We start from the raw sequence: 18,478 nt of genomic DNA on the forward strand, positions 1-18,478 counted from the left end.
TACATTTTACAAATGACAAAATTATAATGATGGATACCGTCTAGTTTAATTAAAAACCTCTTATTGATAGGTATTTAAATATTCAATCTAATTTAATTACTATGCGAAATATATAGAAATATTCATAATTCAAAACCACTACTTAAACAATTAAAAATTTAACCACTCATCTACTTTAAATAAAATTCTCTTAGTGAAAGGTATATAATCTAATTTAATTATTACGCGAATCATATAGCAATATTCATAATTAGCCAATATATCTTATAACCTCCAAACCCACTTGAAAACATAAAAAAACTGTATAAAGTAATGATTTATTAATATAAATTAAATGTAATTACTCTTTAGTTTGTTAACATTAGGTAAAGATTTATGATTAAAAAGCGGTGAATGAAAATTTAGTTAGATTCAATCAACCAAGATTTAATACCAAAGCAAAGATTAAATTTTGATTTTGGGTTTCGCCGGCCGCTCTCCTACTTTACTCGTCACCACACACACACACACCAAAGCTCAAAGAGTGTGAAGATGGTGAGCAAAACCGAGGAAGAACAACTGATTAGATTGGAAAACCAAGTGGAGAACGGCGGTGGCGGCGCGTGGGAGTACCTCTGCCTCGTCAGGAAGCTCAAGCTCCGCCGCTCCGACAGAGTCTTCAAGTACGGCTCCGCCATTCTCAGCGACCCTAAGAAGCGATCTGCACTTGGCCCAGAAGGTCATCTTCTCTCACTCATTAAAGATCGAGTTTTTTTGTGTTTAGATTGAACGTGCGTGTATTGGATCTTTGATTTTGATTGTGAATTTGTGATCGTGTCTGTACTTCTTTTTGTCCCTTTTAGCTGTAAGTGGGCCAAAATTGGGTTATACTGTTATTAATCAATTGAGAAAAATTGGTGGATTTGTTTCTGAAACTACGATTTTTGAAGAGATTCTATTTTTTTTTTTTGGGGGGGGGGGGGGGGTGTTTGTGCTTAATTAAGTTGGATATTGAGAGTTTACCTCCTGCTTGCACTTGTTTTGTGGGAGTGAAGTGATATTTCTTGCGCTATCTGTTAATTCATCACTGTATCTTTTCTTTCGGGCATTGTTTTGCACACAGAAAAACATGGGTGCCAAAGGATTTCAGTTCGATTTGAAATGCTTAGTTTTCATTTGTGGTGGGGAAGATGAGCACTTAGTTGAATGTTAAGAGCTGACGATGTCGGATGTCACAAATTTTAATTTTCATCAATGTGTGTTGCTTAATAGATTTGTGGCCGAGCTGTTAATTTTAAGCAATCACATTATTAAGCACCTTTCCCGCCATTGTGTCACTGTTCGCTATGTTTGTAAGTATACAATTCGGTAACTTTTTTGTACCTGGATAGTCCTTGGTGGTCTTTTCATGCTTCCTGAGTGGTGTAGAGAATTAATCAGTTGCAAACCTTGGAACGGGCTAGTGACATGTGCAGCCAGTTAATTATTGTGCAAATCTTGGCTTCATTTAGGATATTATGTGTTTCGTTATGATCTTAAATAGCATATCTTATGTGTTCAATAATGCCTATGAATATTGCTTGGTTTAAGATACAGGTTAACCCTTTGCTTTATTTATTTTTCAATGTTAGATTGACAATTTCCTCCCTTCTTATTAATTTAGAATGGACATTATATGAGCAAGTTGCTATTGCTGCAATGGACTGCCAGCGTCTTGATGTGGCAAAGGTATATGTTTAATCTGATGTGAAAAATTATATAATGGTAGCTAGCAGAGCATGCAATACCTTAGTTTGGGCTTCAAACATAACCTGTCCTTCCATATCCAGAACTGTGAATTTTGTTTTTTTAAGTATTTCTGTTTGATAATCTTACAGTTCTTGATGCATCCTTCATACTATTTGAACGGGTCTTTTTTGTAGGAATATATCAAGATCTTGCAGGGGAAGTTTCGTGAGAGTAAACGAGTTGGTGAGTTTATCTAATAGATAGTAGTATATTCTTTTTGGTGATTTAAAAGATAATATATTCTGTAATTATGAAAACTCCACCATCTTTTCTAAACTTAAGGTCTGCAGCTAAAGTTACTGTTATGTTGATTTATTGCTCTATTGGCTTCCAAATTAAATTGTGGAATCTGTATATTTATCTTCGTGGGGTGCGTTATATTGCTAACTATTTAACTCTGCTAACTCATCAATGCAGTGTATTAAAAATGTCAATACGGTGACATTAAAATGTCAACACATAATATCAACACATTATATTGAAGTTCAACAAAATCATGTGTTGACATTTTAATGTCATTGTGTTGACATTTTTAATACACTGTGTTGATGAGTTAGCAAGTTAGCAACTTAAGAAAGTTAGCAATTGATCACACCCCTTATCTTCGTATATACTTTCTTTGTCCACTTATGATTCCGACATTAGTTTTCTGAACACACACCAGTTTGGAAACAAACAGGTAAATGGTTTTTGTTTTAGCTGTTTGATGAGGGTAAGTATACTTGCAACAGTGTTCAGTGTACAAACTAGGTCTTGCACAGTTGCACTGTGAAAAACCTCATCTTGGAGTAGAAGCATAGTCATATCTAAAGTATTTAGTTGGTGATATTGTTGTGACTCCGTATCTTAGTGAATGGTGGTGCTGCGAGAATTAAAAAAAAAAAGCCATAACCAGGGATATACTTCTATCATAAGTAGGTCTGTAGGTGCTAGAAAATATGAGTAACAATGAAGGGAGCTTCTGTGATCTGGTAGTCTGGTACAAGATATGTGAGAGCTCAGTAATAAAAATAGGGCAAAGAAAATATTCAACCCTGAAAGTGTGAATAAGTAGGTCTGTAGGTGCTAGAAAATAGAGATAAAATCTTTCTAGTTTGAATCTTTAGCTGCTGAAATTTGTCAATGTTTCACTTTTCCCTTTGTCTATTTTAATAGTGAATCTGTTTTGTAGAAAATATCCAAGCTCAAACACTTTTGGTATTATTTCACTAGCAAGCCAAATGATTACACGCCCTTCATTTTTTATTAGAAACTTTTTAACTTATGGGTGTCTATCACACATGTTTTTCAATGTCGAGTATGAGTTTAATTTTTCTATTGTTGAACTGTAAACCTTCTCTTTCAGAAGCTCTTTGAAATAACTGTGTGTTTTTTGTCAACATGTTGAATGTTTATTGGTAGTTACGTCCTGGTTTCCTCCAGTCTATCTCTGAATTTTAAACAGAGTAAATTTATTGTAGCCCAGTCACATATATTAGGATGTGCGTGGTTTTCTAAAAAATATCTTGGTGGTGCTTATATTCCTCAAGTTCTTTGCATCCTGCATATCTAATACCATTTGCATCTGCAGGAAGGCTGGAAGCAATATTGCTTGAAGCCAAAGGTCTATGGGCAGAAGCTGAAAAGGCCTATTCCAGCCTTTTAGAAGAGAATCAATTTGATCAGGTGCACGGAGAAATTGATTTTCCACTTATTGCTTAACTTCCATGATCTATACCAAAACTATAAATGCATTTATATTCATTATAAAATGGAAGAGCTACATGCATATCCAAACATGATCTTGAAATTAAATACTCAGGTGATACACAAAAGAAGGGTAGCAATGGCTAAGGCACAAGGAAATCTTTCAGGAGCAATTGAGTGGTTGAACAAGTATCTTGAAATGTAAGAGAATCAAATTCAACTGTTTCTTGAGTATGAAGAATTTTCTAGTGATTTATTTAATTGACTTTTGCTGGTTATTCAGATTCATGGCAGATCATGATGCATGGAGAGAACTAGCAGAAATATATGTTTCTCTTCAAATGTGGGTATCTCTTTCTCTGTTAGTTTATTTACCTGATTGAGAGTTGATGCAATTGAGCATGGTTGATCTCGTAGATAAGTTGCTAGATAGTATTATATCGATGTTACAATTGATCTTCTTTTTTTAACTCGCTCAATTCTCTGTCAATGATTAGGTATAAGCAAGCTGCCTTCTGTTACGAGGAGCTGCTCTTATCTCACCCAACTATTCCACTATACCACCTTTCCTATGCTGATGTAAGTAGCTTAAAATGAACTCTGTTTTCCAGCTGATCCAAGTGGAAGGCTAAATCTCCGTGTTTCACAGAATTGGTTTCATCTGCTACTAGTTACTCCCTCCGTCCCACAAAGATTGTCCCATTTTTCCATTTTGGTCCGTCCCACAAAGTTTGTCCCCATTTCACTTTTTACCATTTTTGGTAGTGGACCCCATATTCCACTAACTCATTCCTACTCACATTTTATTATAAAACTAATATATAAAAGTAGGACTCACATTTCACTAACTTTTTCAACTCACTTTCCATTACATTTCTTAAAACCCGTGCCCGGTCTTAGTGGGACAATCTTTGTGGGACGGAGGGAGTATCTTTTTCTATGAGGCATACATGTATAGAACTTGTTACTTCATAGTGATTTTCTACCCCAAAATTCTATCTTTATTGTTGTTTACATTTCATAAAAAATATTTGTATCGTAATGCTTTTATTCCAGGCGTTGATGCCCTCGTGAATACCATTTTCTTCTTTTTCTATTTGAAGACATGTAGCTTTATCCAGATATAGTACAAAGGAAATCATGATTCTTGTTTCATTTTTATGCAACTAAAGCACTGTTACAGAATCAGGTAAAATTTCTTCTTATCTGTTTCTGATTCTAGGTGCTCTACACACTTGGAGGAGTTGAAAATCTTCACGCGGCAAAGAAATATTATGCAGCAACTATAGATCTGACTGGTGGCAAGAATAACCGGGCTCTTTTCGGCATATGCCTGGTCTGACTTCTATCACAATTCATCTGGTTTATGGTTTTGAAATGTGTGCTAATAATCATTTTTAATCCTTAAGCTTGTCATTTGACTGAATGTAATGTTCCTTTACCAGTGCGCTTCAGCTCTTGCACAGTTGACTAGAGGTCGTAACAAGGATGATAAAGAGAACTCGGAACTGCAGTCTCTCTCAGCAGAAGCATTGGAGAAAGCCTATAAGCAGCAATCCCCTACCAAAGTTTCAGTCCTGAGTTCTGCCCTGAGAAGCTTGAAAGTCTCGTCATGATCCATAACTCGTGATAGCTCGATGCCTCAATGAAAGGCCATACAGTGCCTCAGGAGCGATATATTGAAAACGTTATTGTTTAGCCTGCTGCTTACGCTTGAGCGACACGATTTTTAAATTTGAGCAAATTTGATTGAATATAATTGTTGACTATACTAGAGGATTATAACCGATTCCATGTAAGATTCAGTCCTGTTAGCTCACTGAACCCTCAATAAGTTAACATGTTTTATTTTATTTTCCCTGCAATTATCATTTGTATTGGAGTTTTGGTAATCGATTTCTACTTTTGGAATAGACGAAGCATTGTCTTTTTTAATATATATAAAAAGTTGAGGTATTGAGTTTTGGATAGTAATTCAGTTTCTTTATAGGGATAATTGCTTTTAAAATCATAAACTTTCTCCATTTTCCGGTTTTTCCCATAACCTTTCATTGTAGCATACAAAATCATAAACTTTGTCAAAGTGCTCCGTTTTCCCATTTCGGATTTTTCGGCTAAAAAACTAGATGATGTGTTGTTTTAATCCTACATGGCAGCTGACTAAACATAAAACATTTTTTTTATTTAAATGCAATTTTAATAAAACTTCCCCCAAATTTTACCCTAATCTTATTCACCAAAATCACAGCACAGCCGACGTCTTCTCTCAATCTCACTCTCAATCTCACTCCACTCCACTCCACTCCACTCCAAATCACTTCAATCGCAAATACTCCGTCGTGGCGACAATGACTTTAGCAGCGACGGCGTGACCGGTGACGGTGTGAACGAAGTTAGAAACGAGAACGGAACCCAGAAACTCACGTTCCAAAATTGAACCCAGAATCTCACATTCAAAACCATAAATGAGAATAATTTTTGCATCTCCAAACAATGGAGCTCAAATTCACGACGGGAGAGTGAGAATCGATAATTGAATCAATTATTACCTCGATATGGATTCCAATCTGAAGGAGTTGATATTGCCTACCAAGTTGAAGCTCGATTTCGCGATGGGAGAGGCTGAAATTGAAATTGAAGGTTTTAATCCCCAATTTGGGTTTAATTTGGGGATTTGATGAAATTGAAGGTTTTCATTTGCAAAACGACGTCGTTTTGCATGTATAAAACGACATAGTTTTATAAATTTTCGGCGTATTCCACGTAAGAACTCAGGCATGCCACGTCCGCGTTATTTCTGCCGGATAAATCATGGGTCGGGTCGAAAGGGAAATTCGCACACTCCGACAAAGTTTATGATTTTGTATGCTACAATGAAAGGTTACGGGAAAAACCGGAAAATGGGGAAAGTTTATGATTTTTAAGGCAGTTAACCCTTCTTTATATATATCCATACTAGAAAAAGATAATCTAGTAAACCTTAAATCCCAGATTTTGTGAGAGATGTGTACCATAATAAAATTTGATACATTACAATTAATTATGATCGGTTAGTGAAAATCTCATCACAACAGCTATGATACTACTAGTCTTTCTTCCGATCAGAACCCAACTTCTATTAGACCTATTCATATTTGTTTTTTTGATGTCTGAAAACTGAAATAGAAAAGAGGGCATAATCATCACACAAAACAGAGTTATTCTTGAGGTACTGTAAAATATATACCGATAGTTACAAGAGTTGCATAATCATTATACAAAACAAACCTTTATTCAGAGATATAGAGGGAAAGAGTGCATGGTTGAAACTCAGTAGATACAAACAATCAAAACACAGTGACAACTGATGGAAATGACTATATTAACTGAAACCCATCTAATTGCTTGATTTGAAAGGGGTTGAATCCACTGCAGTCTGATTCTCTTACGTGTTTTTCCTGTACAACATGCTACATCTATCCTCCGTCTCCCTCTCCAGACGAAATAGATCTCGTCATGATACTATACTTCCTAACAAACAAAGGGTAGTGAACAAAGAATGCTACTACTATATCTTAACAAAGACTTCAATGCTTGAAACTATGAGCTCACCTCTAGAACATTTCCATAGGATGTACGAGAACTCCCTCGTCTGTCCAGTTTACGTCTTTTGCATCTTCTTTCACGATTAGCTCAAGAGGTGCATCAAGCGGCGGGGGGATCTGCGGAAAGAAACCAACACAAGTTGTGTTTAGCTATAACGTTTTGAGTAGACCTCGTGCACTGACATTAGATGAAGGGATGGTCTGGGAGTGGTTACCGTGCAACGGATGAGAGGCCAATTTATTCCTTTGAAGAAAGGGTGTTCCTTGATCTCATTTGCACCGCCATTTGATCCTAGACGACTTGATGGATCTCGATTCAATAATGCATGAACCAATTGCCTTGCTGGAAGAGTAACCTGAAATTGATCAAACGCGGCTATTCTTAGTCTTCCCAATGATTCAGCCTTTGTGGTGATCATGATTTACCTGAATGCTACTTGGGAAGGTGAGATCCTTGTGCAGGACATTTGCGAAGGTTTTCTGCCTGTTCTTCCCCCTAAACGGCGTACGCCCATAGAGCATTTCATACACCAATATACCTGAGTTTTGAGATTCAAAGGTCATGAAACTAGATCTTTAGAGCTAACCAAGATAAAAGAGCCAGGAGAAAAAGAGACTAAGAGAATGTGATAATCATTCATGAAACTTACCAAGAGCCCACCAATCGATGGCACTGCTATGACCTTCACCAGTAATGATTTCCTGTAAGCAAGTCACGAATACAAACTATTATGTATATATCAGGAGCATCAGTTTTAAAATAGGCAATAAAGATCCCCATATTAATAGAAACAAACACAATACAAGTATCAATGATCACTGTCATACCGGTGCAATGTATTCTTCAGTTCCGACAAAAGAATTTGACTGTGTGTTTGGTTCTGCGAAAAAAATAGGAGGTGGTTGACTCCTTTTTCTCCGTTTCTTTAGTAGAGGAGGCTTAATAACCTGAAAGAGTAATATCACTATTAAATGGGATTTATAGAATAGGATTCATAGCCAAGAATTTATTTGTCACTTGAAAACCATTATATCTACTTGTGTTTTGACCATCTAAGAAAATGGTTACAGATTTTGTTTAATGAGAGTGTAGTAAATCGATGTTTATGATTCATCTCCAAAAAAAGGGACATCAAGAGGGCTATATTAATCGATGTGATAAAAGTTCTTGAGAGTGTTCTTGTTAATACAAAATCAAGCATTTCAAAGTAGAAGAAGCTCAAGCATCAGTTCAAGTAAAAAAAAAATATATTTTCTTACTGCAATAAAACCATAATCAGGAAAGCAGGTTTCACATACTTGAGGTCTAGAAGGTGTTTTTAGTGACAGATCAAAGTCAGCTAACACAATATGCCCATCCTTTTGAAGAAGAATATTTTCTGGTTTCAAGTCCCGGTAGATAATTCCTGTAACAAGACAACAAAGAACAGATCAACAAAACACATTGCTAAAATATTCATTAAGGAGAGAATATGCATCTGGATAGACAGCTTCTGATCTAGTGACATAAACTGAAATTTGGAATAAATTTAGATATCTTATACTATGAGATACGATTCAACAAAATCCACTAGGAAATATAGCATAATGCGGCAATGTAGACCCATGAAAATTTACAGCTTTTATGATTTTTAACATGACCACAGGACTTGGAAGTGCAACATATATAAGACGGCAGCTGCATGAAGGTGCATACATCAAGAGTAGGGTTTTCCTAGTAACTTAGACAATGTGAAGTACCTAGACAATGAAGATATTCCAAACCAATGAGGACTTCAGCTGCATAAAACCTACAAAATAATGACATAAGACATTTATTTGAAGTATGTAAAGAGAACAGAACATAATGCATCAATGCTGTTAAATATGAAGCCAAACCAAAATGTTTGTTATGGGTAAATTACACACTGTTGCAGCTCCTCAAATATTACATCAAAGCATTTCCTAAACTTCATTGTGGGCTATATGTCTACACGGTTAGCCAATAAGTATCACAATTGTTATCCATGTAATCACTGCCCCCTCTCATTTTCATGGAGAGAACTGTCATGTTAATAGTGCAACTCTTCATCATAATTTTGCATTCAATGTGGAGATGTGCAATTTAAGCATTGCATTTAACACCAGGACTACTTGAGATTTATGTTCACTGAAACCACTTGCATGCATTTGGTTCTATAAACATAAAAATGCCAGGAGAATAACCTTAATTTTCTATAACTAATCGGGTTTAGCAAAATTACCTGGCTGAATCCTCTCTAAACATCTTCAATGGCTGTTTGTCAAGCAATACAAATAACTCTCCTCCAGGACAAAAATCTGTTATCAAGCAAACATGCGTAGGGGTCTGGACACAAATTAATACATGTCAGAACACAAAAAGTCATCCTGAACTGAAAAAATTGAACCAGTAATCTCCATGAAAAGTCGCATACAACAATATAATTAGACTGGAGAATGAGTGAATCATGTCATGCTTTAGAAAAGTGTTATCACAAGGTTCGTGAATACTAAATGTATGTTCTCTTTTCTAGTACATCCACTGTTCAAAAACTCTTATTAGATAGTATCAGATCTTGGAAACTATATTTTCCATAATGGAAACAAACATTGTCTTCAAGATAAGTCGAGGCTACGTGCCTTTCAGGCAAGTATTCAATTTTGACGTACAAGTATGACAAATGGAAAATGATGAATTAGCTTACTGAGCCTGGACAAGATGAAAAATAAATTAAGTACTTGCGCGTTTCAAGAAAAATTGCAATCAAAAGCACAAACTTAAAGTTCTTTGTGGCATAGATCACTGGGCAACATTTGAATGAAGTTCCGGTGAAATACCAATTTTTTTGCATGATAGCAAGCATGTGATGATGCCAACATTTCTGGATGATTTGCAATCGTCATAAATGAAAGAGCACTGTGCATATGCTGCTTGCACTTGTTAACAGGGAAAGGTATTTCACTTCGCTGGAATTTTAGGCTTAATGTTGCCCAGTGATTCTTATTGCAAAAGCATGTAACTCGTTCCTTTGTTTGTAGTTTTTGAAACAAAATAATGATCTTTTAGTAAGAGGCTGGAATTCAAACTATTATTAGCCTTTTCTTATATCGTATTGTAAGAGCATCTAAAATCTTTCACTGTTCCTGTTGACTGAGTTAAAAATGAGAACCTGAAAAGAGCAGTACAGTGCGGGAAGAAATGGATGATCCAGGAGTGAGATAATTTCTCTTTCAATGCATGCACGGTGAACCTGCAAAATTGTTTTAACTCCTCAATCTAACTTCGAGATATCGAGAGAACTAACATATATTATGAACGTTTAATGTGTACGTTGTGGTCTTATTTCAACTACTTCGATGAACTTTTATCGATTAATAACTTAAAGAAAAAAGATGATTTATTTGTCCTCAAAGAATGGCATGAAAAGGGAAAGATATCTATTGCATGAAAGGCAAAACGATCAATAAGGATTTTGTAGTGTTGTGTGGACTAATTTGATTTAGCACCAAACAATACAATTGAACTCAACAGGTCCATGATCTATGACCTGAAAGATGAGGAGAGGTCCAGCATACCTTGTTACGATTTAGCATCATGGATTTATCCATAGCTTTCATGGCAAACAGTTGACCAGTACCAATCAGTTCCACCAAATGAACACTGCAAGAACACTCATGAGAAGGTACATAATTACCATTTTCCAACAGAAGGACACGGATTAGTGACAGCAGAATCATACAGTGAGCATGAATCAAAGAATGCGATGCCAATTGACAAACAACAAACAAGTTAAAGTACATAATAGTTTATGTATAACTAAGAGATCTGCGCTGGTAGGAGACAAGTATCGAGTGTCAAGTGAAAGATGGTTATATGTAACGATTAGGAAAACGTTTAAATTAACAAGAAAAGAATGGGGAGTATACCTGCCAGTATCTCCACATCCCAGCGGTCGTATGGGCTTGAAATGATTTAATCCAATCGTTTCACCATTTTCAGTAACCTACCAGGAAAGAATGACGTGACATAAGATGCATGACAAAATAGAATAGTGATTTAATGATAACTGCTGGATTACATTATTATTGATAAAAAAACAAATAATGGAGTTTCCCCAGGTCATGGAGATTGTATCTAACGGCATTCAATTTACCATGCTATTCCACTTGTGTATTATAGGAGTACTTAACATTAATACTTCTCTGAGAAATGTTTGGCAGCATCGACTGAGCATTTCGTTTCTCACATTCATTTGACAGGACACTGTGTGATAGTGAAGCTGTCAATAATAAGACCTTGTCTATTATATTTTATTTATATCATTTTATCCTAAACGAGGATTTTGATGTCTATATCTGTTGATTCAGTGAATAATAACAAAAAAAAATAGCAAAAAGCTAGTGGATACTTTCTTTTAGATATTAATACCTCTAGTAGTAACATCTATATTATGGAGTTATGCATTAAAATAGTTCACTTGAAAAGATCTGCTAATAAAGGATACTATAATAGAATATATTCCATATAATACCTTTTTTATTGCTGTCCATGCAACACTATCCCTTCTGTGGGGTTTGGCCTGTACTGGTTGAGAATGTAAAGCCCACAGGTCCTCTGGTGTCTGAGCATGAAACATGTTCTTTGTATCAGAAAAATGAGATTGACACCTCAAAGTATTACAAGAACGGTCACAGATGATCATAACACTTAAAAGCAGTTCCAAATTCTGACCATATCCCACACATCCACAAAGAATCTGATCAAACAAGTTCATGTTCAACATGAAAATATTTGATGCAGATTAGGATAAAGAGGAAGGAATACCTTACCGAGTTGGCATCAGGAAGTTCCCGTACAGCTTCATCGACATTTTCTGCCGTAGCTTTAACCTGGTGAAGAAGCTTTAGCATGTGAGCTTTTAACGGTCGAGTAATCACTCTTCCTTGGATTTGATGATAAACCATTAATTAGATGCCACAGAAAAAACTATCCTAACTTAAAAGAATAAGTAAGAAGACAGTCACAACAGCAATACCAATATAGCACTCTGTTGTTCTGTTCTCTCAGAGAGGCGGTTCCTCAGAGGTTCCATATGATCGCTGCCATCTAGTTGCACACCAATAAAGTATTGTAGTTCACCCTGTTAGATTAAAAAAAATGCAATTGGTTATCAATCAACTGAAATTCCTTTAAAAAAAGTAAAACATAAGAAGCTGCTACCTTCTGATCTTTCATAGGCTGCAAGTGAAACAAGTTCCAGAATTTCTTCCCTAAAATTTGTTTTTCAAAAAAGAAGCATTCAGTTTCGAGAACAAACATTAGATCCTCCCTTTGTTTTGTATGTAAAGGATATCGAAAGCCATAAGTTACCACTCTTTGTGTAATTAATCAACTGGACAGTAATTTCTCTTTGTTCCTTGATGGCATCCCTTATCTTTTGCACAGTAGCCTGGTCAGTTTCTGGTCCCTGAAGAAACCTGGATATGTTACAACCATGTTTAATTCTGCTAGAGCCATTTTTACTTGCTAGAAATATGACAAGTTACAGGAATGGATAGAACAACAAAGAACTTTCTTATAATTCATGTATAAACCACAGTTCCAATGAGGATGATGTGCATTGAGTATGTTCCGAACTATAATGATGCATAAATTAAATTAATACCTGCAATTCCTCCCCAAAATTTCTTCACGGGTGAACTCTGTTAGTTCAAGAAAGCTGTCTGATGCAAATATCTGAAAAAGAAATATCATGAATTACTCGTTAAAGAAAGAGAAAAAATGTAAGTGAATTAATGCAATGCAGAAATAGAGAGAAATGGAAAAGAGAAGTCTGGAGTGGTTCATATGATCCATACAGATGCTATCAATATGCTCAAACAAACTGAACAGAATAAATATGAGGTTTAAGCAACACTTGTAGCGTATGATTTTTCTTACGATAGGATTATCAGGAAGTCTAGGATCTGTTATCACAAAATTCTTCTCAATGCGTTCTAAAGTTGTTGCCAAGTCAAAGCCCTGACGTATATCTCTCTCTCTTTCAGTTCGTCCCCAACTTGGTGTACGTTCAAGATCATTTACCATTAGGATCTCTGGCTCTATATCTGGCTGATTTTCAATCATTCCTGCATTACTTGAAGTCCTCCCTTTGTTACTGCATGTGAACACCAGAGTTTAACGAATTGATTGCAATCTGATCCAGTGAAAGGACCGAAAATCTCCCTCTTAGCAGTATGAAGTGTTAACAAAATCCCATCATTACAAAAGCTCACTCCTAGCTTCCAGTTCTCATTCCACTCTCTTTTTTATAATTAGAAATAATATTAAGTGCATGTACTATTTACTGGCTTTCACCTAGAAAGAAACAAGCTGAAACACAGATATAAACATGCTCACCCCAGCAAGGAAACGCGTGTGGACTTTCTGGACTTGTTTGTGTCCTGATGAGAACCAGAACGAGTCAAGCTGCTCTTTCCACCCAGTTCAGGGGTACGTCTCCCTGGGGTGCTTTTGGTGTCACTTTCAGCTATTACAGGAAGCATGTAATCCAGATTTGACGCTATTTGCGACTTTGGATCCTTCACGGTTTGTACAACTTCTGTGATAGAACCTAAAGCCTCTTCCTTTTGACGAACTGCAGCAATCAATAAAGTGAGGTTCCAGAAGCAAGTTTGTTATGTAAAGAAAGCACAAAATGCAGGATCGGTTACCATCATAACGAATTAATGACTTTGGTAATCCATTTGGACGTAGTGATTTATCATTCACTCCTTCCGTGTACTTGCTGACCTCGACCTGCATTCTGCAAAAGAAATTGTTGTCCTGTTAGCCATAATAAGGACTAACTAGAGGATACAGTTGAAATAACACATAATTAGTCCGTCGTATTCAGAAAATAGAAAATCCCTAATAAATGATTTTTTCTAAGATGGCTCAAAGCAAGATGCCGCCGAAGGGAGGAAAGAGGAGTGCAGTCAGCAGACATTAAAAGAGTCTTAGCTACAGCAGGACAAAAGAACACAATAAACGTCATAACAAATTTCATATTCAATTGAAATAAGTACGCCAGTTTTAATAAATGGTGAAAATAGAAGCCTTCGTGTCTATTTGAAGGTCGGTGAAATGTTTGACAGAAAAGGTAACTATGTCGATTAAAATGCCATCACAATGATTTAACAACTGACCAAAACCATTTTTCTATGACATTATCATGATTTTGAGAGTATCCTATCATCCTATTAGAGAGAAAGGATACTCTCTACATAAGGATTTGATTGTTCAAAGTACAGCCAATGTTTCAGACTATAACAGTTAATAAAGTATACCCTATGAACTTGATGGTTTTTCCTTTATCATTTTTTATTGGAGTGACTGTCAACAGATTCCAGAAGGGAGTGCCATCCTTTTTGTAGTTCAAAAGCCTCCCACAATAGCTCGATCCATTTCTAGTTGCATCCCTTATCTTGGACACCTCATCCTTGTCCGTATCTGGGCCCTGCAGGAAGCGGCTGAAACAAACAACTGTAACCTCCTCTAAACCTTTTCCAAATAAAAATATGTTTTAGATGGCCCTATGTTTTGATATTCAAAAAAGTCATTGTTTCTCCTTTTTTCCCCTAAATTCACATTACACAATTTCTGAACTTGTAGTCTAAGGTAGTAGTGAAACTAATGCAGTGAGCTCTCACCAATTCTTTCCAATAACCTCCTTTGAAGAGTAGCCAGTCATTGTGAAGAATCCACTGCTAGCATACACAATCGGGCAATCCGGCTTTGTTGCATCAGAGACAACAAATGTCTGTTGCAGAGTAGCCAAAGCATCCTTGAGATCCTGAGACACCCTGGGATGTTCAGACCCAAACACAGAGTCCCCGGATGAGCGTGCTGATCCAATAGCTCTGTCGGATGAGTTCCTAACCCTGTCTCCTTCTCCGGAGCCAATAGGGATGGCATGAAAGCTACCTTCACCCACACCTGTCTTAACCATAAGTCCCCACTCGGCAGTTCTTTCAGCTATGATTTTTGCTTCCTTGTCATTCTCGGAATCGCCATGACCAGAATTTGTAGGCGGGGGCTGAAATGCCATCCATTTATCTTGAGTCCGATGCACAGAGGGCTCCCCTACCATTGGAATCACCTGAAAACCACCTCCTTGAGTCCTAGTAACGTCACTAGGGCGCACAGAAGGCTGAAACACATCTACCGATCTCCTCTCCATTGCCAAATATGAAATTATAACCTAACACAGCATATCCTTCTTCTCTACCAATTCCCCCTATATATTGCAGAATCAACGCTAAAACAGTTAGGCAAAGCAGTTGCATTTCATGATAGAGCATAAAATGATTATGATTTGTGTTGTAGGTGATCAAACAAATTCAAAGTTGTTGAGAATTTATTCATACCAGAGTAAAAGCTTAGGGTAGGATTGCGAATTATTCACATCAACACGACAGAAGAAGTGAAGTAGCATATGCAAAGAAGTAGTTGACGAAGGAGAAACATGCGTGGGAAAAGATAAGTGGAAAGATATGGTGCACAGAAATGCAGAAATATTCGTACCATCCCCACTCATTATTCCTTCTCTTCGACTGCGACTTGCTGCCCACTTAACTAGTACATCTATTTTTAATTGCTCAATTTTATTGAGATTTAGATGTTTACGGTTAAGGAGCATCGGCAGCACCGTGGATGCTGTCGTACAACAAAGACACTCCCTTTTTTTTCTTCTTTTTTCCATTTGTAATTCGAATTTTAACAGTAATCATCCCCACTTCATCGTATCCAATTCCTCCAAAAGGTAAATTCTTTCAATTTGCATGCAAGAATCTAGTGGTCGATCACATTTTGGTTTTAATTTCAATTCTTTATGATTTTCTTTATTAGTATTTTATTAGTATTTTGGCTTTATATGCTACGATAAGATTCAATATGGCGTCTGGCATGCCACCTCAATTCCGGGACCAAAAATCGCTAACACAGTTTAACACATTTTTTAATTCAGGATTTAGATGTCAACAAACAGAAAACCAATAAAAAAAATACTCCATCCCCACGTCACAAATTTGTCTCATTTTGTCCGTCTACTAATAAATATCATATTTATTTTTATACTGCTTTTGGTAATGAATTTCATACTCCATTAATTTTATTTCACTCAAATTTTATTATAGTGTAAAATTAGCACTCCCTCCATCTTTAAAAAATAGACCATTTTGTAAACAACACAGATTTTAAGGTGCAATTGGTAAAGTAAGAAATAGATGTGAAAAAATAAGAGAAAGAGAAAAAAAATAGTAAAAGGAGTGTTAGCAGTAGATTGTAGGGTCCATGTTATAAATAATATATATGTTATTATTTATTAAAAAAAATTCATATTTAAATTGATCTAATTTTAGAGGACTGCTAAATATAGTAGAACTAGTCTATTTTTTTAATGACATAGAAATATATAAAAATATGAATCATATTTCACTACTTTATTTTTATTCATTTTTCTATTACAAATCTTAAAATATGTTTCAAATTAAGCTGAGCTGTTATTCATGGACGGAGGAAAGTAATTAATCATATTTGGCATTGTTCGATATCGAATTATTCAGATTCAATCCAGTCTTCCCTAAAGTGGTTTAGGTTAATATTCTAAATTAAGTTACATCATGACCGAGTAACTCTTAGCATTTTTTGTGATAAAAGGGATTATTGGCAATGGTTATCAATCAAATCTAAAGATCGTGTCCATATTATGATATTAATGATTGGGATCCTTCAATCCGGTGATTTTTGTAAACCAATAATAGTAAAACAGAGAAAAAAACCTTCACGTTTTTTATTGATTGATTATAAACTACTATGAAATAATTCCTGATAATAAAACAAGTGAATAAATTGACAGAATACGACCTGAAATATGGTGGCCATTTTTGTAGATAGGATATTAGGATTGTCGTTTTACACTCAGAGAAGCTAAAATCAAACGGGGCCAAAATCTATCCTCAGCTTTCTACCTCCTCATTTAAGGCCTCATATTTATGCTTCATCTCTCTCCATTATTGTGGTAGTTGTTTTTTTCCACTATATTTATGTTTCACCTCACTCCATAATTACCAACATCAAAATCGTAAACAAAAATGCAAGTAGCACTAAATCTATTCATTTTATTCCGGAGCTTATTCTCTCGCCTTTTTTATTGTGGCTGTAATCAATGCCCGCGTAATATATGTAATACCTCAAATGCCCTCCAATTGATAGTAGTAGTTAGGGGTGGCAAAATGGGTAGCGGGTTATGGGTAATTCCCATCTCGTCCCGCTACCCGTCGGGTATTGGGTATCCATTATCCAACGATAACGGGAAACGGGGCGGGATCGAGTAGAGTGTTTTAGAGTTTTGCGGGTAGCGGGTATACCCACTACCCGCGCGGGTGTACCCGTTAGTCCCGATAATACCCGTTAGTATTAGTATTAGTCATATTTCATCTTTTAATACTTCCTCCGTTCCATATTAATTAAGGTGTTTTAAATAGTTAAAGTGGAAAAAAAGGTAAATAGTTAAATTATAATAGCCATATATGCACGCATTTTGAAAAATTAAAAATAAATAATTAGAACAAAGAAAAAATAAAGTACGTAAAAGAGATAATAATGTAGAAAAGATTATATATATTATTATATTTTCAAAATGAGTGAAGAAGATGAAATGTCTCTATTAAGGAGAGTACTTTATATAATCTAAGATTTCTTTTATAATATTTTTATATTCCAACGAACATACAATTGAAAACTCACCGGAACTAGCTATAGAGTGTCCCCTCACTTTTATTCTCAATCTATTTAACGTTTACCATCGATATTAATAAAGTAATATAGGGAACATTGACGGTTATTATGGTTTTCAATGTTTTTACTAGGATTTCAGGTTAGGTACGGGGACCCGCAATGTCGGGTACGAGTATCAGGTAATCTCGGTATGTCGCGGGGCGGGTATTGGGACAACGAATTTGGCTAAAGTCGGGTACGGGTACCCGACTTGTCGGGTGCGGATACCCGCGGGTAACCCGTTTCACCACCCCTAGTAGTAGTATAGTACTACCATTTTTTTTTATTTTTTATAAGTTTTCTTTTCTGAAATGAACTATACATTTTACACTAATACTAATATTTTAATAATTATTCTTTCCATCTCTCATATTTTATTAATTTCGTATTAAAATTTGTGTTGTTCTCAAAGTCTTTATTTTTATGGAATGGATGAAGCTTGTACCTTATCATTGTTTCAGAGGTATGTTGTATTGCTAATTTTTTAAGTTGCTAGATACGTGATTAACTGATAAAAATAAAATAAAATAAATTATGTATGAATATGATATTAGGACAAATTAATGATACAAATTATTTAATTATTGTTGGTTTTTGAGCAGTCCTAATTCCTACCTCGAAA

General features: G+C 35.7%; 2 protein-coding genes across 2 annotated transcripts; one reads left to right on the forward strand and one right to left on the reverse strand.

Moving 5' to 3' along the window:
* The first annotated feature begins 410 nt into the window (after nucleotides 1–410).
* LOC125188654 (ER membrane protein complex subunit 2-like) lies at nucleotides 411–5,318 on the forward strand. The gene is made up of 9 exons (XM_048085635.1): nucleotides 411–718; nucleotides 1,643–1,707; nucleotides 1,902–1,950; nucleotides 3,338–3,432; nucleotides 3,569–3,654; nucleotides 3,737–3,796; nucleotides 3,951–4,032; nucleotides 4,676–4,789; nucleotides 4,899–5,318. The coding sequence occupies exons 1-9, from the start codon at nucleotides 532–534 to the stop codon at nucleotides 5,067–5,069; spliced, it is 909 nt and encodes a 302-aa protein (XP_047941592.1). The 5' UTR covers nucleotides 411–531; the 3' UTR covers nucleotides 5,070–5,318.
* A 1,317-nt stretch (nucleotides 5,319–6,635) lies between these two features.
* Nucleotides 6,636–15,596, reverse strand: LOC125188526 (phototropin-2-like). The gene is made up of 24 exons (XM_048085433.1): nucleotides 15,447–15,596; nucleotides 14,730–15,316; nucleotides 14,367–14,549; nucleotides 13,752–13,843; nucleotides 13,438–13,675; nucleotides 12,979–13,195; nucleotides 12,704–12,774; nucleotides 12,409–12,515; nucleotides 12,259–12,308; nucleotides 12,074–12,178; nucleotides 11,868–11,927; nucleotides 11,570–11,659; nucleotides 10,965–11,041; nucleotides 10,614–10,698; nucleotides 10,208–10,288; nucleotides 9,281–9,384; nucleotides 8,778–8,827; nucleotides 8,337–8,443; nucleotides 7,866–7,985; nucleotides 7,688–7,739; nucleotides 7,464–7,576; nucleotides 7,253–7,393; nucleotides 7,045–7,154; nucleotides 6,636–6,963 (listed from the first exon to the last, which is right to left on the reverse strand). Exons 2-23 carry the CDS (start codon nucleotides 15,257–15,259, stop codon nucleotides 7,047–7,049), a joined length of 2,781 nt encoding a protein of 926 aa, XP_047941390.1. The 5' UTR covers nucleotides 15,260–15,316; nucleotides 15,447–15,596; the 3' UTR covers nucleotides 6,636–6,963; nucleotides 7,045–7,046.
* Between the last annotated feature and the right edge of the window lie 2,882 nt (nucleotides 15,597–18,478).

The sequence above is a fragment of the Salvia hispanica genome, chromosome 5 (assembly GCF_023119035.1).
Source record: "Salvia hispanica cultivar TCC Black 2014 chromosome 5, UniMelb_Shisp_WGS_1.0, whole genome shotgun sequence".
Lineage (NCBI taxonomy): Eukaryota > Viridiplantae > Streptophyta > Magnoliopsida > Lamiales > Lamiaceae > Salvia > Salvia hispanica.

Coding starts and splice junctions, on each gene's coding strand:
- LOC125188654 (XM_048085635.1), top strand. CDS start 532: ATGGTGAGCAAAACCGAGGAAGAACAACTGATTAGATTGGAAAACCAA. Junction 3,797..3,950: donor ATATATGTTTCTCTTCAAAT/GTGGGTATCTCT, acceptor GTCAATGATTAG/GTATAAGCAAGCTGCCTTCT. Junction 4,033..4,675: donor ACCACCTTTCCTATGCTGAT/GTAAGTAGCTTA, acceptor TTCTGATTCTAG/GTGCTCTACACACTTGGAGG.
- LOC125188526 (XM_048085433.1), bottom strand. CDS start 15,259: ATGGAGAGGAGATCGGTAGATGTGTTTCAGCCTTCTGTGCGCCCTAGT. Junction 12,775..12,978: donor GACTTCCTGATAATCCTATC/GTAAGAAAAATC, acceptor TTTCTTTTTCAG/ATATTTGCATCAGACAGCTT. Junction 9,385..10,207: donor CACTGTACTGCTCTTTTCAG/GTTCTCATTTTT, acceptor ATTTGTGTCCAG/ACCCCTACGCATGTTTGCTT.